General features: G+C 35.1%; 5 protein-coding genes across 5 annotated transcripts in view; 3 read left to right on the top strand and 2 right to left on the bottom strand.

The window, feature by feature from the left end:
* The window catches only part of LOC149615396 (protein hobbit-like), a 57,143-nt gene extending 48,719 nt beyond the window's left edge, over positions 1-8,424 (top strand). The window contains exon 35 of the mRNA XM_089857401.1: positions 8,008-8,424. Coding sequence (XP_089713527.1) covers positions 8,008-8,424 — 417 coding nt within the window. The remainder of the gene's footprint in view (positions 1-8,007) is intronic.
* Positions 2,634-6,134, bottom strand: LOC149615397 (matrix metalloproteinase-14-like). Its single transcript, XM_089857061.1, has 6 exons — positions 6,110-6,134; positions 5,803-5,961; positions 4,574-4,788; positions 4,345-4,489; positions 3,533-3,793; positions 2,634-3,308 (listed from the first exon to the last, which is right to left on the bottom strand). Exons 1-6 carry the CDS (start codon positions 6,132-6,134, stop codon positions 3,040-3,042), a joined length of 1,074 nt encoding a protein of 357 aa, XP_089713187.1. The 3' UTR covers positions 2,634-3,039.
* A 2-nt stretch (positions 8,425-8,426) lies between the features above and the next one.
* LOC149615395 (protein hobbit-like) lies at positions 8,427-10,567 on the top strand. Its single transcript, XM_089857402.1, has 5 exons — positions 8,427-8,611; positions 8,719-9,020; positions 9,158-9,498; positions 10,173-10,280; positions 10,354-10,567. The coding sequence occupies exons 1-5, from the start codon at positions 8,427-8,429 to the stop codon at positions 10,411-10,413; spliced, it is 996 nt and encodes a 331-aa protein (XP_089713528.1). The 3' UTR covers positions 10,414-10,567.
* Positions 10,568-11,842: 1,275 nt separating this feature from the next.
* On the bottom strand, positions 11,843-12,791 carry LOC149615394 (uncharacterized). Its single transcript, XM_089856244.1, has 3 exons — positions 12,644-12,791; positions 12,285-12,578; positions 11,843-12,203 (listed from the first exon to the last, which is right to left on the bottom strand). Exons 1-3 carry the CDS (start codon positions 12,692-12,694, stop codon positions 11,883-11,885), a joined length of 666 nt encoding a protein of 221 aa, XP_089712370.1. The 5' UTR covers positions 12,695-12,791; the 3' UTR covers positions 11,843-11,882.
* A 17-nt stretch (positions 12,792-12,808) lies between these two features.
* On the top strand, positions 12,809-19,976 carry LOC149615393 (tubulin delta chain-like). The gene is made up of 6 exons (XM_089856243.1): positions 12,809-13,114; positions 13,365-13,434; positions 13,501-13,797; positions 15,027-15,270; positions 16,850-17,008; positions 19,361-19,976. The coding sequence occupies exons 1-6, from the start codon at positions 12,921-12,923 to the stop codon at positions 19,714-19,716; spliced, it is 1,320 nt and encodes a 439-aa protein (XP_089712369.1). The 5' UTR covers positions 12,809-12,920; the 3' UTR covers positions 19,717-19,976.
* The last annotated feature ends 1,026 nt before the right edge of the window (positions 19,977-21,002 follow it).

Genomic DNA, 21,002 nt, shown 5'->3' with positions numbered 1-21,002 from the left:
AAGTTATTTGTATTAATTCCTCCATGGTTTTTTCGCCAAGCTGAGAACTACGCGTTTTACGTCACGTTATCCGAAAAGCCGACTATTTTCTTTGAAGACCGCGCTAGCTCAGCGCTAAGCACCGTGACGTCAAAATTCAAAAGCAAAATCCCGTTATGTCGGATACTGCTAGCAGCGCTGGGCTCTGCTGAACGCGGCCCAGATTTCCACCATGATTATAAAATCTAAGCCTACTTATTTAAAAGTGTATTTAACTTTCGGCTCACTCCGAACCGTTAATGTCTCTGCATACAGAAACGAAAACCAAACCCAAACGTTTACTTTTTGGTTCACTAGGCCTATTGACAAATAAAGTTCATTTGACCAACATAGCAGCGTTGTGCTTGTATTCAGTCACTGTGACTTTAGAAAGGATTATGCTATAAACAGATGTAGTATAGCTTAAGTAATATATAAACATCCATTTTAAATAATAATATTAAACAAAATCTTTGGAATATCAAAATGAAACGGAGCTTTAAAGCTACAAAAGTACTAAATGCATCATAATTACGAAAAATATTTCCACATATTCATTTTATATTATGGAAAACGGGAATATTAAGGTTCTGAAGGATTTCTTTACACATCAAAACAAAACGAACTTCTAACGCAGCGCACTAGTGTTACAACGGACGGACACATATAGACAAACACATAGACTGCTGTTTTACCCTTTCCGTATTAATTTTGAGTTGAGAGACATGATTATCTTAAATATTAAAATAAATATAATTAATATTAAATATTTTCTTCGATAGTTGTTCGCCTTATTGAGCGTTACATCGTTTTGAAAAAGAACAATTAAACATTCTTGAGAGACTTGACTAATATTGGCGTTTGAAATGAAGCATACGCCGGTTGCTTCGCCTTCATCAAATAGGTAGTATATAAGGGTGTCGAATCGCAGCTATGGATAAGAACAGCGCAATTGCGTGAACCTTTGGTGGAAGCCCCACCTTAGGGAGGCCGGACGTTTCTCGTAACCCTGGCCGATCGCCGCGTATGTCTTAACCTTAAGGAGTTGAAGCCAGGTGTACAGACTGGTGTCCATGTGGGATGGACAAAAACAAAGACTAGAAGATGGTGGTGTTAGAAGCCAGGTGTACAGACTGGTGTCCATGTGGGATGGACAAAAACAAAGACCAGAAGATGGTGGTGTTAGAAGCCAGGTGTACAGACTGGTGTCCATGTGGGATGGACAAAAACAAAGACCAGAAGATGGTGGTGTTAGATGCCAGGTGTACAAACTGGTGTTCATGTGGGATGGACAAAAACAAAGACCAGAAAATGATGGTGATAGAAGCCAGTAAGTACAGACTGGTGTCTATGTGGAATGGACAAAGACCACAAAATGGTGGTGTTTGAAGCCAATAAGTACAGATTGGTATTCATGTAGAATAGACAATTGACTAGTCGGATGAAGTAATAGTGGCCAGTTGATTTGTGGATAGATTCAAGTTTTGAAATTTCCGGGAACTGTGAATACGGTCCGGAAATAGCGAATACATTTGCTTCAATTCGGAAACTGCGAACACGGTCCCCTGGGGTGTAAGTCAATAACAACAGACAGACACACACACACACACACACACACAAACACACCCACACACACACAGACACGTCGAAATTAGAACCTCTCCGTGACATACGTCACTCGGAGAGGTAAAAACTTAGGTTCTGAAAATTCCGTGACAACCCTGTTCTATTTAAATTAAATTTTACATTAAAATTAAAGGACTCCAAACACATTTTCATTAAATACTGTTTATTCATTGACATCGTAGTATATATTTCATAATGAATCATGGAAATTAAATTTTTATTTATTTATTTATTAAATTTTTTTTAATTCAGATAGTTTAGTTTAGGGCACACCACGTGGCTTTATTTTGGGCGGGAATAGACCACGTGCTTTTCAAAAGAAAAATTTGCACCCAAATAAAAAAAGTTAAAATTATTTATTATTTTTAAATAATAATTATACATTAATTTTCTAGTTTAATTTTATAGATAATTAAAAAATTGATGAATAGCACATGATTGTGTAATTATATTTAAATAAATATTTAAGGTAATTTAATTAGGATTAAGCAGAGATGAAAAAGTCGGGTCTTTTAATTAATTATTATTTTAATTAGTACAATTAAATTAATTTAGAGAGCGGAAAAATTAACTTGATTAATTTATTAATAAGCAATAAATTAATAAGAACGAATTATTATTTTTTTTAAACCCTTCACCTTTTAGTTAACTTTAATTATATTATAAAGTTAATGCAAAAATTAGTTAATTACTAAATTAAGGGCAATTTTTAATTTAACTTAACAAATCTAGGTTTTTAATTAATCATTTTTTTTACACTTATATTAAAAAAACTGGAATTTTTTTTAAAAAAATGAGGGACTAGCTTGTATATAAAATAATGAATAATAATTAATGTTAATTAAGGATTAATTAAAAATTAATTTAACCCTAATTAACATTATTCTTAGAAAAAAAATTATAAAATGAGCACCTTCGGGTTTATTTCTTTCTTTTTTTAATTAAAAACATGATAAAAAACAAGTTGCACCAAACACTATGTTCAAAATGTTTTCAAATTTGAAATTGAAATAATTCAATTTTGAATTATTTTGACATGAAGGTATATTTTTTTCTTAATAATATATCACCATAAACTGATCATCAAAAACGTGACCAATTTCGCGCATGCGCAGACGTCAGACGCGTTTATTCGTTCTTCTACGAGATTCAAAAGTAGTAGTTAATTCTCCTAAAAAGATTTGCAATCTTAAAAAGTCCCCGTTTTTGTATTAATTTCACTGGGAATTGGTACCATATCAAGACTGCAACGAGGTATATACTCTTCCAAAAATATTGCATTGCTTAGGGCGTAATCTCTTAACTTAAATTTGCTCCATTTTTATTTTTTTTCCACCTTAAGCCTTGGCTGAAATTTTTTAATTACCATTAGGGTTGTTTTAATTAAGGTTTAGGTCACGCCGCGGTCTTTAAAAATACGTATAGTAGTGACGTCACCGACATCATAACCGAATTAAATAAACTAATATGCGTCCTTGAATTTAAATTTGCCGCGGAATTGGCTGATCTAGAGGCGCCCTCTATCGGCGGTAAGGGCACTGGCATCCCATTGGATGGGCAATTAAACCACGTTTCAGATATTAATTTAGGTGAATCTGGAGTGGTCCTCATTATTTTATCGTCGAATTTCCAGTAATGTTTACCTTTGAAGAAATACGTGATGCCTGGAATTTTTTAATGCATAGAAATTAATATATGATATATTTCGGGGCGCAATTATTCCAATTAGCTGTATGTATTCCTTATTTGAAGTATAGTAAATTAATTAGAAATACGTGATGCCTAAAAATATTTTAATGCATAGAAATTAATATATGATATATTTGGGGCGCAATTATTCCAATTAGCTGTATGTATTCCTGATTTAAAATTAAATTAATTACTGTACCTTTATGTTGGAAGGCAGCGTCCATATTGGTCGGTACGCCCTTCCATAGGGCCATATTTCTAGGGTAATCGGGGTCAACTTTGCCCCTATTTTCGTCAAATCTCCAGTATTGGTTACCACTGAAGAAATATGTTTTGCCATTATGACCCCAGACCATGGCGGAATCGAGTTTACGTAAGTTTGGGGGTAATCCCAGTTCAGTTATGTTCCTAGGGTAACCCTGTTCAGGGTTATTCGCGTGAAATATCCAGTATTTTTGGCCTGAAATGAATTAATTAATTTTAACATTAGCGATTTCAAAAATTAATTTATGATTTTTCTTAAATATGGCTCGGGGTATTTTAATCAAAATTTGCTCAATTGTAGCCCACTTTATACCCAATATGATGGTATTAATTATTAGTTAATCGAGTAATTAGTTTGAAAGATAAAAATTTATTTAAAATCATGTTTCGTCTATGTTAAGTCTATAGGCGAGATAGGTTTGCAAAAATTTATATTTCTCGAAACTGGTCTAATTAATTTGCACCAAAATTTGGTAGATTGTAGCCCACTTTATGCCTGATACGATGGTGTTAATTATTAGTTAATCGAGTAATTAGTTTGAAAGATAAAAATTTATTTAAAATCATGTTTCGGCAATGTTAAGTCTATGGGGCGAGATAGGTCCGGAAAAATTAATATTTCTCGAAAGTGGCTGAATGAATTTGCACCAAAATTTTACCAATTATAACCCAAACCATACATAATACGATGGTATTAATTATTTGTTTGTAAATTAATTAGTTTAAGAGATATTAATTAAAACGTACCTGAAAAGAAGACAATTTTGGAATCGCTTCGTCTCTCATAAACCGCGTCAAATTTGCCAACGTCCGATGGTACACCATACCAGAAGATATCAATTGCCACAGGGTGTTTCGTTTTTAAACCACGGTCATCCCGTCGCCAAAAATACTAATAATATTCATAATTAAATTTAATTGAAAATCAAAAATATTAATTTAAAATTATTATAATTTATTTAAAAATAATTCTTACCCAATCTTTGAATATAAAAATTTCATTTCTAATTGTGGCAATAGCATCCAGACTTGTATCGCATGTTTGTGGGGGTTCAGCTTCATCGGGCGAATCGGGGTTGGAATTAGGGTTACCACCTTGCACTGTGGGTCTCGTTTTTGGTTTCTCAGTCTTTGGTGGTCTCGTAGGGGCCATAGGTGGCATTGAAGCCCATTTAACACGGTTTTTAGGACCTGTAAACCATTTACAAAAAATATAATTTTTTTTTAAACTTTATGGAAAACCCCTTAGGGTACTCGATGTATATTGCCTTGGCATTTAATTATTTATAGACGTGCCCTTTCATCTTCAAAGAGGCTATATACTTCAGTTTTCATTGAGGTAATTCATCCTTGGAGGAGAGGTGGGATGGAGTAGTATGTTGGTGGGCCATGTCGTACACGCCCCTACCTTTGGTATATAAGGGATTGTTAAGAGCTGAAGGTAGTTCTATTTTTAAGACACAGGGGGCATTGTCAACGTATTTGCACCGTATGACCCTTCCTAAACTCCCTCCACTGAGGATGCTGGGAGGACTTATAGAGGCCACGTTATAAGTATGCAGATTACTTTACTACTCCATTCCACCTCTTTTCTCCAAGCATTTATCTCTATGCAATGCAAACTGTGTCTCTTCAGGTATGCAAAATACGCGAATGTCTTTTTTTGCTCTTGGCGCCGCTTAACTTTACCGGGTACTACTCTAAGCCTCGGTTGATTTTAAGCCTCGCATCCGAAAGGCTGCCTTAACAACATCATATTTTATTCATAGGCTACCTTAATTCACTTTGTGTATGGATAAATAATTGAAAAGATCAAAGACAAATTATTCGAAAACTCGGTGCCTTTTAAATATTTAAATATCCAACTTTCATCTTAGATCGATTAGATTTTTAATGCTGATATTTTCTTTCTGATCTTTTCCCTTTTTAATTTATTCAAGATCTTCAAATTCTTGATAGTCAAATTCCATTTGAAACTGTATCGTTAACCCTTAGTTCGTTATTCCCCAATTTTTCTACTCATTTAAGCCTATTACTGCCCCACCAATTTGTATTCTTAAGCCTCGGTACAATTTTTAAATTTTAAGCCTAATTTCTTTCTGTCGTCTGCTCTTTAAGTTCAAAAAAGTGCACTGATTACATAGCCCACTCGATCACGAGCATCACGATGCAAGCTGCGAGCGCGGATCGCGTAGTTATTCTTACCGTATAGTTGTTGAATTCCTACAGTATCATAGTAGGGCAGTTTGAAGTTGTCGCTAATGTGTTGATAATATGGAAACATCAATGACCCCTGAATAGACGAGTGAGACAAACCCAAAGAGTGACCAAATTCATGGGCAGCCACGGAAAATAGGTTTATAGCTGAAAAATAAATATTAAAATCTATCTAGAAATTCGTGATGCCTAAAAATATTTTAATGCATAGAAATTAATATATGATATATTTGGGGCGCAATTATTCCAATTAGCTTTATGTATTCCTGATATAAAATTAAATTAATTACTGTACCTTTATGTTGGAAGGCAGCGTCCATATTGGTCGGTACGCCCCTTGATCGGGTGTTTGTAAATAATATCGGTTGATCGGGTGTTTGTAAATAATATCGGTTGATCGGGTGTTTGTTTATAATATCGGTTAATCGGGTGTTTGTAAATAATATCGGTTGATCGGGTGTTTGTAAATAATATCGGTTGATCGGGTGATTGTTTATAATATCGGTTGATCGGGTGTTTGTAAATAATATCGGTTGATCGGGTGTTTGTTTATAATATCGGTTGATCGGGTGTTTGTTTATAATATCGGTTGATCGGGTGTTTGTTTATAATATCGGTTGATCGGGTGTTTGCTTATAATATCGGTTGATCGGGTGTTTGTTTATAATATCGGTTGATCGGGTGTTTGTTTATAATATCGGTTGATCGGGTGTTTGTAAATAATATCGGTTGATCGGGTGTTTGTAAATAATATCGGTTGATCGGGTGTTTGTAAATAATATCGGTTGATCGGGTGTTTGTTTACAATATCGGTTGATCGGGTGTTTGTTTACAATATCGGTTGATCGGGTGTTTGTTTATAATATCGGTTGATCGGGTGTTTGTTTATAATATCGGTTGATCGGGTGTTTGTTTACAATATCGGTTGATCGGGTGTTTGTTTACAATATCGGTTGATCGGGTGTTTGTTTACAATATCGGTTGATCGGGTGTTTGTTTACAATATCGGTTGATCGGGTGTTTGTAAATAATATCGGTTGATCGGGTGTTTGTTTACAATATCGGTTGATCGGGTGTTTGTTTACAATATCGGTTGATCGGGTGTTTGTTTACAATATCGGTTGATCGGGTGTTTGTTTACAATATCGGTTGATCGGGTGTTTGTTTACAATATCGGTTGATCGGGTGTTTGTTTACAATATCGGTTGATCGGGTGTTTGTTTACAATATCGGTTGATCGGGTGTTTGTTTACAATATCGGTTGATCGGGTGTTTGTTTACAATATCGGTTGATCGGGTGTTTGTTTACAATATCGGTTGATCGGGTGTTTGTAAATAATATCGGTTGATCGGGTGTTTGTAAATAATATCGGTTGATCGGGTGTTTGTAAATAATATCGGTTGATCGGGTGTTTGTAAATAATATCGGTTGATCGGGTGTTTGTAAATAATATCGGTTGATCGATTGATTGTTTATAATATCGGTTGATCGGGTGTTTGTAAATAATATCGGTTGATCGGGTGTTTGTTTATAATATCGGTTGATCGGGTGTTTGTTTATAATATCGGTTGATCGGGTGTTTGTTTATAATATCGGTTGATCGGGTGTTTGCTTATAATATCGGTTGATCGGGTGTTTGTTTATAATATCGGTTGATCGGGTGTTTGTTTATAATATCGGTTGATCGGGTGTTTGTAAATAATATCGGTTGATCGGGTGTTTGTAAATAATATCGGTTGATCGGGTGTTTGTTTACAATATCGGTTGATCGGGTGTTTGTAAATAATATCGGTTGATCGGGTGTTTGTAAATAATATCGGTTGATCGGGTGTTTGTTTATAATATCGGTTGATCGGGTGTTTGTTTATAATATCGGTTGATCGGGTGTTTGTAAATAATATCGGTTGATCGGGTGTTTGTAAATAATATCGGTTGATCGGGTGTTTGTTTACAATATCGGTTGATCGGGTGTTTGTAAATAATATCGGTTGATCGGGTGTTTGTAAATAATATCGGTTGATCGAGTGTTTGTAAATAATATCGGTTGATCGGGTGTTTGTATATAATATCGGTTGATCGGGTGTTTGTATATAATAACGGTTGATCGGGTGTTTATAATATTGGGGAACCGTGTTGATCATTGTTATCTTACTTACAACGCGGGGTTGATCAAAACCTTTTTCGGACAACAGCCCGAAGACAATAACGACCCATGGGAACAACAAACTGCCGTTGACACCTTCACTTTAACCCATCATGACCTTTCAATCTGTACGAATTCATTACAATACGCCATGATCCTGGACATCCTAAACAATGTCCTGCTTTACGTTGAACCTCGCAAAAAAGAAGCGTTTGAGAAGTTACAAGGTATGCGATTCAAACTTCAACTCAGCACGATGGAGGACCAAAAAGGACCGATCCTGGAGTTCCAAAATCAGGTACGGGACATGGTCCTCAACTTACGCCGACTAGAGAAGGAAACCTACTTGGTCCACAAGGCCTTGGGCGAAGACCCCGAGGATCAGGAACTTTTGGAACAGATGAGAAATTTGGAGTTGAAGGTTGAGGCGTGCAAGGAACAGATGATGAACGCCACGAGGAATTGAACATGATGATCAATTGTTACCACGAGACTCAATTAAGCGCTTTTAAGACGAGACAACGCGCGTCCGTTCATAACCAGAAGGTTACCTTGGCCAGACGTAGTGAGGTTTGTTTCAAATACGCTCAGTGGAGGTTGACCGACGCCGATGGACAACTTGGATTGGCCGATTTCGTCATGTCCAATTTTCTGTAAGTAAATTTTAATCGGGAAACTTAAAAATGGGTCAAATTTAGGTTAGGGGACCCCCAACTTGACGCGGTGACTCTAGACAACCAGGATATGTTTTGTACCATAGTTATTCCAAAAACACCAAGAGTGACGATTCGGTGGAACACTTATTAGAACTTGGTTACGTCACGGCTACTAATCTATTACCAAATCAAGTTTACAAGGACGTATTGAAACCGACTGAACTTCAACCCAACATTCCCTTGGACAGACAACGCGCTTTGAGAATTTACTGTCGGGAAAGACCTCCAGTTGGTGGAATATCCGTTAAAGAACACTTCGAGGTCAATGTTATCCCAATTACAATTGGTTTAACTCATAATTTCTTTACGCATATGATGAGGTTCTTTTTTCCTGGACGATACGCGGGTAAGTCCACGTTTAATTACTTTAAAGTTTTTTCCATAAGGTCATCATGCCCTTGAAAATATCGTCAAGGTCATTCATCGTACTTATAGTTCTTTTGGGGGGCTTCATAAACCGTCTTGATCTTTACTTCCTTTTAGACAACAGCGAACACCAGTATGACGAGCAACAAAGCAGGACATCGAAGTTCAGTAAGAAATCGAGTTCGAGTCAACAGCGATCCGCGACGCTGGCCTATCAGAACCAGGACGATATCTCGAAGATGAAAGAAAGGGCTGAAAAGAATCAAACGTTCTTGTACATAAAAATCCCCGAAGTTCCTCTAAGAGTCAGTTACAAAGGAGGCAAGGAGAAGAACATTGAGGACTTGAATGATATCGCCTTGAACTTGCACACCTTGGAGTACCATAACAGGACATGGACGTGGTTGGATCTCTTAATGGAAATGAAGAATGACTCTCAGAAGGTTTTACTTCAACAGGTACGTCAAAGTAGGCTTGGAAATAGGTCAAAGTAGGCTTAACTTAACGGCTTTATTGGGAATAGGTCAAAGTAGGCTTAACTTAACGACTTTATTGGGAATAGGTCAAAGTAGGCTTAACTTAACGGCTTTATTGGGAATGGGTTAAAGTAGGCTTAACGGCTTTATTGGGAATAGGTCAAAGTAGGCTTAACTTAACGACTTTATTGGGAATAGGTCAAAGTAGGCTTAACTTAACGGCTTTATTGGGAATGGGTTAAAGTAGGCTTAACGACTTTATTGGGAATAGGTCAAAGTAGGCTTAACGAATTTATTGGGAATAGGTCAAAGTAGGCTTAACGAATTTATTGGGAATAGGTCAAAGTAGGCTTAACGAATTTATTGGGAATAGGTCAAAGTAGGCTTAACGAATTTATTGGGAATAGGTCAAAGTAGGCTTAACGGCTTTATTTGGAATAGGTCAATGTAGGCTTAACGGCTTTATTTGGAATAGGTCAATGTAGGCTTAACGACTTTAATGGGAATAGGTCAAAGTAGGCTTAGCGAATTTATTTGGAATAGTACCGTCAAAGTAGGCTTAACGACTTCATTTGGGAATAGGTCAAAGTAGGCTTAGCGAATTTCTCGGAAATAGGTCAAAGTAGGCTTATAAAATTTGTTTAATGTTTTGATAGGCAATCAAACAGAAACTACAAATTAAATCCAGACAGCCAGCGACAGAAGAAAGCAGTCAACCTCAGGAAGAAGATAAAGCTAGGTTACTTCTGGGATCCAAATTACTGGTACGTTTTTATAATTTTAAATATTTTATGAACAATGAATTCTATATTTTAATTATTTATAAATGCTGATCAGGGTGGGCCAGAAAAATCCTCCAAAAAAGGAATTTTCAGTAAAGTGTACAAAAGAGATTAAAAACTATAATCTCTGTGCTGCTAGACTATATTACTCTATTTTTCCCCTAATATTAATCTAGATTAATTTAAAAATAATACGTATTAATTATTACTATATAATATAAATAAGACTCCTCTTTTGTATCTTTAAAATAAATTTATTTATACTCTAATCGTAATAACTACTTTACACTGAATAGTATGAAACCCCCCAGAAAATCTACTAAATATAGCAGTAAGTTACTAAAAAGAGTATGAAACCTACCATAAATACCTACTGTTTAGTAGGAAATCTACTAAATAGTATGAAAACCTCTAGCAAATCAACTAAATAGTATGAAAACCTCTAGCAAATCAACTAAATAGAATGAAAACCTCTAGCAAATCAACTAAATAGTATGAAAACCTCTAGAAAATCAACTAAATAGTATGAAAACCTCTAGAAAATCAACTAAATAGTATGAAAACCTCTTGAAAATCAACTAAATAGTATGAAAACCTCTAGAAAATCAACTAAATAGTATGAAAACCTCTTGAAAATCAACTAAATAGTATGAAAACCTCTTGAAAATCAACTAAATAGTATGAAAACCTCTAGAAAATCAACTAAATAGTATGAAAACCTCTAGAAAATCAACTAAATAGTATGAAAACCTCTAGAAAATCAACTAAATAGTATGAAAACGTCCAGAAAATCTACTAAATAGTATGAAAACGTCCAGAAAATCTACTAAATAGTATGAAAACGTCCAGAAAATATACTAAATAGTATGAAAACGTCCAGAAAATATACTAAATAGTATGAAAACGTCCAGAAAATCTACTAGATAGTATGAAAACGTCCAGAAAATCTACTAGATAGTATGAAAACGTCCAGAAAATCTACTAAATAGTATGAAAACGTCCAGAAAATCTACTAAATAGTATGAAAACGTCCAGAAAATCTAATAAATAGTATGAAAACGTCCAGAAAATCTATTAAGTAGTATGAAAACGTCCAGAAAATTTACTAAATAGTATGAAAACGTCCAGAAAATCTACCAGATAGTATGAAAACGTCCAGAAAATCTACCAGATAGTATGAAAACGTCCAGAAAATCTACTAGATAGTATGAAAACGTCCAGAAAATCTACTAGATAGTATGAAAACGTCCAGAAAATATACTAAATAGTATGAAAACGTCCAGAAAATCTACTAAATAAAGCAGTAAGTCACTAAAAATAGTATGAAAACCACCATAAACACCTACTGTTTGGTAAGAAACCTACTAAATAGTATGAAAACCACCATAAACACCTACTGTTTGGTAAGAAACCTACTAAATAGTATGAAAACCACCATAAACACCTACTGTTTGGTAAGAAACCTACTAAAGGTAGTATGAAAACCACCATAAACACCTACTGTTTGGTAAGAAACCTACCAAATAGTATGAAAACCACAAAAATACCTACTAAATCAATTTTATTCAACTTTAATAATACAATTTAAACATCAGGCCATTTATACGTTTCACTATGACCCTTATATTTCTTTTTATGCCTTAAACTGGCAACAACACACGGGTTATTGGGAAAGGCATTGATACCTCCAAAGAAGGTATCAGTTTCAGGGTCAAATCTTACAGGATTAGGGATAACGTGTAAATTCTTGGGCAGTTTATCTTGATCCCTCACCATCTGATCATAACTGACCAAACCCTGAATTGGTGTAGAGTAATAGTTAGCTAATTCTTTGCCATTTGTGATGCAGTGTAGAATAGAGTTCGGGATATCATGATCAAACTCTTTGATACATTTTGTTAGAACCTATAGGTTGTAATTTGGGCAATATAATGGGGTTAAAACCACTAAATAATGGGGTTAAAATCACTAAAACACGCCACATACCTTGTATTTGATCAAGGGATCATTCAATGATAAATCATTAACATTCTTTACGGACTTTAGATTGGGTATTTCTTGACAAATTTTAATTATAATCCCTGATACATCATTAGGAGGGTTATAGGCCTTGGTTCCTTGATTAAATCCTTTATCAATTATCGCTTGAAATGAACCGATTCCCGCGTGTCGTTTATTTAAAACTTCTACGGGAAGTTCATCTGGAAGATGTTTCTTGATTCTCCGAGACTTAGTCAGGCAAGTAGAACTTACCGATAAATTAGCTTTTGAAGATTCAATCTGGAATAAAAAACGTTATCCCTAATATAATACACAATTTAAAGTCAAAAACTTAAATAAATTACCAAAATAACCCTCTTAATTAACGGAGTTAAGATTTTACGCGTTGAAATCATGTTTATGAAAGGTTATCGTAACCATAACCTAATCCGCCATGTTTATTTTCACCGCTAAGCCTTGTTCCTGCAGCTTGGCAGTGCTGCCAGATTCACCGTAACCAAAATATTTTTTTTTTATTCATTTCCCGCGTGTTATCCACGGCCGAAGGTTGACAATCAGACGGTCGCCCGCTTTAATGGTTTAATTAACATTATTTTAAAGCGTTTAATTTAAGTTTAATGGATGACTATCATAGTGGTGCAAGTAGGGCAGTGTGGGAATCAATTAGGATTCGATTTTTTCAACGAAATCAGCGGACAAATACAAAATGTAACGTCGGAGAATAGCCATCGGGGCAAAAATGGGCACGGCGCTTTGACATCCGCTGCCGCTAATGTCGTGGGAAATGTTGCTTACCGTCAAGAGCTTGGTGATCGGTAAGCTTACAGTTTTAATAATTAATAATAATTAAAGTTGGCGTAGTCATTAAGCCTAAGTCTCAAAAATTATATTAATACTTTAAAAATAAGCCATACGCGACTTTTTTCCAAAACCGGTTTATCTGTTGAGTTTCCATGAACGCCTTATCACATTGCGCCAAAACTAAAATATAAATTTGATTTTGCTAAGCCTTGGTCTGTCAAAATATGTTTACATCAAAAATACCCACGTTTTTCTCGGAAATAGGTTTTTTAAATACTCTGAAAACGAAAAAACTCACATTCCTAGAGCAATTTTAGTCGATACTGAACCTAAAGTAAGATTTATTATACAGTTTCTTAGGCCTAATTCGGTTTCAATTAATTTTCGAGGGTTATTTTAGGTCATTAAACAAATACAATACTCTTCTCAACAAACTGGAAAATGGAAGTACGCGCCACAAAACGCGTTTTTTAAGAAAAAAGGGGCTGGGAATAATTGGGCGTATGGTTATTACGGGCATGGTAGTCCCTCGAAAGAAGATATTCTTAATTTAATACAAAAAGAAGTTGAACAATGCGAATATTTGGGTGGTTTCTTGGTTATCATGTCTTGCGCTGGAGGAACGGGGAGTGGATTAGGGACGTTTTTATCAGAGGCACTCAGAGAAAATTATCCTCAAACTCCCCTAATTAATCAAGTAAGTTTTAATTGTTCTGTTCGTTAAAAATACATTAATTAGCGGAAAAACTTTACTTTAGCTCGCGCATTCAAAATACAGTTTTTCCAATAAATATCATTTCTTGGAGGTTAATTATATGATAATTAATTACATTTAAGTCGCGGAAACTATATTAATAAATATTTTCACGAACCTAACCTAACCTAACCTAACCAAACCAAACCTAACCAAACCTAACCTAACCTAACCTAACCTAACCTGACCTGACCTAACCTAACCTAATATTGATTATAATAGTTTCCGCAAACCTAACATTTCTTGGAGTTGACAATATTTAGTAATATTTTGGAAAAGGTGATATTTATGCAGTTGATAAGCCTTGGCAATAACAAAAACAGGCGCACATTAGCCGCTCATGGAAGGGAATAAGAGGGAATAAATTACAAAAAACATGGAAAATATTGATGTAAGTTAGTTTCCACACCTTAAATTTAACTAATTATCGTATAATTAACCTCCCAGAAAAGATATTTATTGAAAAAACTGTAATTTGAATGCGCGAGCTAAAGTAAAGTTTAGCCTTCTTTTGAAATTTCATTTACATTTTTTTAATTAACTTACATATATTTATATTTATGCAAATTAGTTAAAGTTTGTGTGGGTAGATTTTTATTTCAACTTGAACTTTCAAAGGGATACTGTAATGGTTCCAAGAAAGCCTTTTTTTTGGGGGGGGGGTTATATGATGGCCCTAATTGCGCGCCCGTCGGTACTAATTTAAATAATCTGGGGGTCAGACTTCAGAGTTCACGGAGGTCAAAAAAATAAATACACTGAAAATTAAAAACATTCTACACCCAATAGAGTAACCATTCCTTGCAAAGAAAACTACTCAAAGGGGCGGGGCAACCATCGTAGGTCGTCTAGTGTCGTTAGAGAGAGGGTGTAGACTGTGATACCTCCCTCTAGGCGCGTTCTCGTGAGGGGGGATACTGTACGCGCCCGTTCAAAGGGGGGATGACACTGAGCTAAGAGATAGAACAGTATGGAATGTTAGATAGTGTCACTGGCCCTTTAAAACCATAGAAAATTATTGCAAAAATTTATAAATATTTTCCCAAAAGAATCCATTTACAGTTTAATAGGTTTAAATTATTTATGGCGGTAGATAAATATTTATATTTGCACCTGCTTTATTCCCCCTCCCCATATTTCTCCCCCCCCCCGTGGTTTCGTTTTGTTCTTAGGTTGTATGGCCTTTCAGTAATGGCGAAGTGACTGTTCAAAATTACAATACGCTCTTGACCCTGGGTCATTTGCAAGACGTGTCGGATTCAATTTGTTTGTTAGAGAATGACCAATTACATCGTTGCTGTTCCCAATCCTTGGCCATGAAGGACGTTGATCTCAAAAATTTGAACGTCATAGGTGCTCGTCAAATGGCTAGCTTGTATCTCAGTAGTTACCAAGAAAAACGGGAGGCCAATTTCGGTAAGTGATTTAAGTTCAGTTCAGTAGATTAGGGTTTGTTTTTTTAAATGGATGGGTTACAATTTGAACCGAATTTGGTCAAAATCGAATGGTAATTAAGTTACGCCTATTAATACGTCATTTTGAACTGTCATACTTATGGAATATATCACTTATAAACTTATGGAACATATCACTTAATAAACTTATGGAACATATCACTTATAAGCTTATATCACTTATAAACTTATGGAACATATCACTTATAAACTTATGGAACATATCACTTATAAACTTATGGAACATATCACTTATAAACTTATGGAACATATCACTTATAAACTTATGGAACGTATCAATTATAAACTTATGCAACTGCATTTATACACAATGCTTGGTGGCACTTTTTCAAACCCACAAAGGGGGGGGGGCCAGAAATTAGAAATTATTATACGTATTGCAGTTTGAAATTAATTTTAATTTGGTTTTAATCGCGTAGTTCAAACATTTGTTATGATTAAAAATTTTACAACAAAAACGGTATAAATGCGGCGTTTCTAAAAATTTCTGTCGCGCGTCTATTGGGCTAAAGGTTAGTTACAATCATATACTTAATAAGTTAATAAGTACTACGCGATTAACGTAAATAGCAACTAGGGTAGAGATGGCCTCCATTTTTCAAGATGGCGGCGGATTTCAAAAATATTTCTTAATGATCATCTACTAGTTAAGAATAACGTCCCTGCGAAATTTCAACTTCCTAAGTAAAGCGGTTCGGTCTGGGCTTTAAATTATAAGTCACTCATGACGATACAATTGTGGATGGAGCTAAAAAGAAAGGGTTACGTAGTCTTTCCGCATTCTATCGCGTCTGTTTCCGGTTCCGCATTCCCAAAATGTCGGCTTCTATTGTGCCTGTCTGGGGAATTCTACATTCTTGGGGAAACCCCTCTCCAACCCGTTGGTATGTAGTATCTGCACTGAAGTTAAGCGAGCCTCGCAGCTGGGGAAACCCCACCGCGCTTGCGCCCAGCTCAAAGGTGCCGCCGCGCGCCTTCCCTTCCTAATACCGGGGAGTATATATTTGGAAATATTGTTAGTTGACCGTAAAACCCTATAAGAAGTTGATGATTTAGGCCTTCGCCTTAGAGACAAGTGTAACGGGAATTTTGCAAATAACAGAATTTATTTTTTTCTTTTAATAAAAATAATAAAATTGTATCGTAATGGTGGAATTCATAAACGAAATTTATTATTATATTGCGCGCGCAACGCCCTGCCTTTGCCTGTACTAAATTGCGTTGCGTTTACGAGTTCCACCTTAAATCTATATCTACTTAGCCCTTCCGGATTAAACTTAATTTCAAACTGCAATACATATAATAATTTCTAATTTATGCCCCCCCCCCCTTTGTGGGTTTGAAAAAGTGTCACCAAGCATTGTGTATAAGTGCAGTTTTTTAAGGACTGCGAAGCAAAACTTATGCTTATGTGTATAGTGTGGGGTCGAGTGTTGCTAGTCGTTTGTGACGTGTGAAATTTAAATTTTAAGAGTTAAATTCAAAGGGTTCTTTTTGTTTATTGTATATTTTCATGTCAGCCGATATTCTATGCAAATTGGGATCTCATCCGAGTTTTAAATTAGTTCGTCTTTTATCGGTGCCTCAAGAGACGGACCGTTCGGCCCCCTTTAGTTCCTACAGTTGGCCGTCTCTCATTAAATCACTTCATAGAAGCCTCGCTCAACAAACTGCCAAAGGTAAGAAAACCAAAACCAACAACACCTCCTTCTTCTTTAAAACGAGTTTCTTTCTTTCTTACATTTTTACCTCTCCGTGTGACGTAGTCCAGGAGAGGTTCTGTAACGGCCGTGTCTGTCTGTGTGTCTGTCTGTCTGTCTGTGTGTGTGTCTGTCTGTCCGTTGTTACACCCACGTGACCGCGTTCGCAGTTTGCGTATCGGAGCAAACGTGTTGGCCATTTCCGAACTGCTTTCACAGTCACGGAAATGGCTCCTCTACTTGAGTTCTCACACCACCATTTTCTGGTCTTTGTCCATCCCACACGGACACCAGTCTGTTCTTACTGGCTTCTAATCACCACCATCTTCTGGTCTTTGTCCATCCCACACGGACACTAGTCTGTTCTTACTGGCTTCTAATCACCACCATCTTCTGTTCTTTGTCAATCCCACATTTACACCAGTCTGCACTTACACTGGCTTCTAACACCACCATCCACTGGTCTTCCGTCTATTCCACATAGACACCAATCTGTATCATTGGCTTCTACTCCATTATCATCGTTTGGTTTTAGGATATACGCGGCGATCAGCTAGGGTTACGAGAAACGTCTAGCCTCCCTAAGGTGGGATCGCCACCAAAGGTTTTCGCAATTGCGCTTTTTCCTTACTATTATAATGGAAACGAATCGTATATATACCCCAAATTTGAAAAAAGCGGGCAAGAGGGGTACCCTTCACTTTAAACGTCAATATTAGCAAAGTTTGAGAAGATAATAGGTATAACTTTATTTTAAACGATTTAACTATTATTAATGTTAATTATTGAAGATTAAAATAATTAAAAATAATTATATTTATTTAAATATTAAAGATAAACCTCTCGTGCAAAGAGAGAGATTATCATTGCCTCCTATATCTACCAAGGCCCGTGCATGCGATATATTTCCTTCATTGCCTCCTATATCTATCAAGGCCCGTGCATTGTGATATATTTCATTCATTGCCTCCTATATCTATCAAGGCCCGTGCATTGTGATATATTTCATTCATTGCCTCCTATATCTATCAAGGCCCGTGCATTGCGATATATTTTTCAAAACAACAACAAAAATGGGAAACCCCAACTCAGAAACATAACGTTTTCATTGGATACTTAAGTTTATATAATCTTCTTGACACGGAGAGGTAATATTTTGGTTTTCCCAACTTGTTACTTTTTAAACGCCCCCCTATTTGCTCACGCTAAGATCATAAAGATAGTAAAGTAAACCACCCAAGTTAGACCTTGTTATATTTAAAAGTGTATATTTACTTCCAATTAAGGTCAGCTTGTACGTACTTTATGGAAATCCCTTTTATCTGATCTATCTCTTTGTGTTTTCAAAGTTACTTTAGTTTTATTGTGTTTTATTTATTTATTTAATTTTTGGTATTTTTTTGGGGGGGGGGGGAGATTTGAAATTTGGTGTTATTACTCTACGGAATTTAGGCTTTAATAGTATCTTAAATTTTTTTTTTTCGAGGGTCAGTTTATAAAGTTATGGGCAGTTTTTTATTTTATTTATTTATGTAAGGTCCCCGGATTTCTTTATTATTATTCATTTGGAGATATCTTCCTTATTTGAGGCCTATTATTTATGAGACTCGGTGCGATTACTCTATCGAATATCGGCTTTCGAATGGTACCATTCATTTTTAAATTGAGGGTCATAATAAAAAGTTATGGTCAGTTTTAGGACTTAATAGTTATATGAGATTGAGATGAAACCGAAGTTTTTTTTATTAATATTATAATTCATTTGAAGATATCTACCTTATTTGAGGCCTATTATTTATGAGTTTCGGTGCGATTACTCTATCGAATATCGGCTTTCGAATGCTACCATTGATTTTTAAATTGAGGGTTTAATTAAAAAGTTATGGTCAGTTTTAGGACTTGATAGTTATATGAGATTCAGATGAAGCAAATTAATTTTATTATTATAGTTCATGTGAAGATATCTTCCTTATTTGAGGCCTATTATTTATTAAACTCGGTGCTATTACTCTATCGAATATAGGCTTTCGAATGCTACCATTTATTTTTAAATTGAGAGTTTAATTAAAAAGTTATCGTCAGTTTTAGAACTTAATAGTTACATTAGATTCAGATGAAACCGAGTTTTATTTTTACTATTATTCATTTGAAGATATCTTCCTTATTTGAGGCCTAAAATTAATGAAACTTGGTGCTATTACTCTATTGAATGTCGGCTTTCAAATGGTACCATTAATTTTTAAATCGAGGCTCAAATAAATAAACAAGTTACGGTAACTTGAAACAAGTCATAATTAGTAAAAAAAAATTGGTAAAAATATCTGAAAATAGAACACAACATTCATTTGGCAAATTTACTGGTACTACGTGGTTCCGAGTCCAAGAACGTTGACGTGTCTTTACTTAAATCACTGCGATACGCCAGTTGGATGCCCGAAGAACATCGTTTAAATACATTGTACCATCCTTTACCATTATTCCGTTTGAACCGGTCATCCACTTTGGCCACAAATAGCCAAAGTTTTTTACCACAGCTGGACGGTGTTGTTGACAAGGCTTGGACCATGTACCATTCGAGGGCTTATTTACACCATTATGCCAAACATGGTTTAGAGGACCAAAGTTTTATAAGTTGTTTTGAGAAGGTCGAGAATATTGTAGCCAAATATACAAATGTCTCTAATTAACTAACTAATTGAGTAATTAAATGAGTTTTTCGTTTGTTTTTGATGAGATACTATTTTAGTAATTGAGCTTTTCTTTTAATTTTAATTTTATTTCTTTCATAATCACTAAAACCAACAAAATATTTAAGGCATATTTTTATCATGAATATTGTCGCAATGAATTCATGGTGATTATATGAGTATTTATACGAACCTATTTATAATTTTAATATTTTTTTAATAATAATAATAAAGTTTGGAATTTTTAATATTTAAATAAATACGAGATTTTTTTTAAACAAAGTGATTTTATGGGCGGGAGATCCAGGTTTTCACGGAATTCTTATAGGGTTTCCTTGAAACGTCAAGGAACATTGCTTCAGTAAGGTTTGAAAATTATTATTATTTTATTAATTAATTTTAAATTGGCAATAAAATCACGGAATTAAATGGGGATTTGATTTAAATTTTAAAGGTTTGGGAAATTTCTACAGGGTTGCCACAGTACCTGGAAAAGTCAGGGAATTTGAAAATTGTCGTAAAAGTCAGGGAATTTCCATTGCATACTGACTTGAAAATGTGTAGCGACGGCCCACTAGGCGCACCAGCTCAATATCGTTCTATAGGCCTACATTAACTGTTTCCGATAGTACCTAATAAAGTTTTAATAACTACTAAATAGTAGTTTCAAAAACGGTGATAGTATTAGCATAATCGTAAGTACAAAGCTGATGATAAATAAGGAACTTTTAAACGCCGCATTCTTACTTTTCTGTTAGTGTAAGTTTGAAAATTGGTTTTAGTATGTCAGGGAAAATCTGGAAAAGTTGGGAAATTTTGAAATGAAAAATTTGTTGTTAAACCTATGCACTGACACGATCACAATTGAAATAGCTCGATTGTATTAACGCTACCTTACGAATCTAAAATGGGCATTTAAGCCTTGGTTTAAGAATATGAGCGATTGATTTGACACAGGAAACTTTATTTAATCACGATATAGTTTTTTTAAAAGAAAATAAGTAAAACAAAGGCTTACAAAGTGCAGGAGATATTGTATAAATTACACTAATAAAAATTCTTAGCGTCATCCTGTTCAACGGAAGATCGCTGACCTCTCGGATCTTTGCCTGGTTTTCGCGACAATAAAGAATTAAAAAAACGTTCTAATTCTTGTTCCTTTTTATCCGGTTTAATTTTTTCTTCGAGATCACCCTTCAATTGTTTGCCTGGTTTTCGCGACAATAAAGAATTAAAAAAACGTTCTAATTCTTGTTCCTTTTTATCCGGTTTAATTTTTTCTTCGA

The sequence above is a fragment of the Phalangium opilio genome, unplaced genomic scaffold (genome assembly GCF_054372755.1).
Source record: "Phalangium opilio isolate 3A_F unplaced genomic scaffold, DU_Popi_V2 ptg000217l_1, whole genome shotgun sequence".
NCBI lineage: Eukaryota > Metazoa > Arthropoda > Arachnida > Opiliones > Phalangiidae > Phalangium > Phalangium opilio.
This window is presented reverse-complemented; position numbering and strand designations above follow the sequence as displayed.

Coding starts and splice junctions, on each gene's coding strand:
- LOC149615397 (XM_089857061.1), bottom strand. CDS start 6,134: ATGGACGCTGCCTTCCAACATAAAG. Junction 5,962..6,109: donor CGCTGCCTTCCAACATAAAG/GTACAGTAATTA, acceptor TTTATTTTTCAG/CTATAAACCTATTTTCCGTG. Junction 3,794..4,344: donor CAAAATTGTCTTCTTTTCAG/GTACGTTTTAAT, acceptor AATTCATTTCAG/GCCAAAAATACTGGATATTT.
- LOC149615395 (XM_089857402.1), top strand. CDS start 8,427: ATGATGATCAATTGTTACCACGAGACTCAATTAAGCGCTTTTAAGACG. Junction 9,021..9,157: donor TTTTCCTGGACGATACGCGG/GTAAGTCCACGT, acceptor ACTTCCTTTTAG/ACAACAGCGAACACCAGTAT. Junction 9,499..10,172: donor AGAAGGTTTTACTTCAACAG/GTACGTCAAAGT, acceptor ATGTTTTGATAG/GCAATCAAACAGAAACTACA.
- LOC149615394 (XM_089856244.1), bottom strand. CDS start 12,694: ATGATTTCAACGCGTAAAATCTTAACTCCGTTAATTAAGAGGGTTATT. Junction 12,579..12,643: donor TAATTAAGAGGGTTATTTTG/GTAATTTATTTA, acceptor TTTTTATTCCAG/ATTGAATCTTCAAAAGCTAA. Junction 12,204..12,284: donor ATCCCTTGATCAAATACAAG/GTATGTGGCGTG, acceptor TACAACCTATAG/GTTCTAACAAAATGTATCAA.
- LOC149615393 (XM_089856243.1), top strand. CDS start 12,921: ATGACTATCATAGTGGTGCAAGTAGGGCAGTGTGGGAATCAATTAGGA. Junction 13,115..13,364: donor CGTCAAGAGCTTGGTGATCG/GTAAGCTTACAG, acceptor TCTCGGAAATAG/GTTTTTTAAATACTCTGAAA. Junction 13,798..15,026: donor AAACTCCCCTAATTAATCAA/GTAAGTTTTAAT, acceptor TTTTGTTCTTAG/GTTGTATGGCCTTTCAGTAA.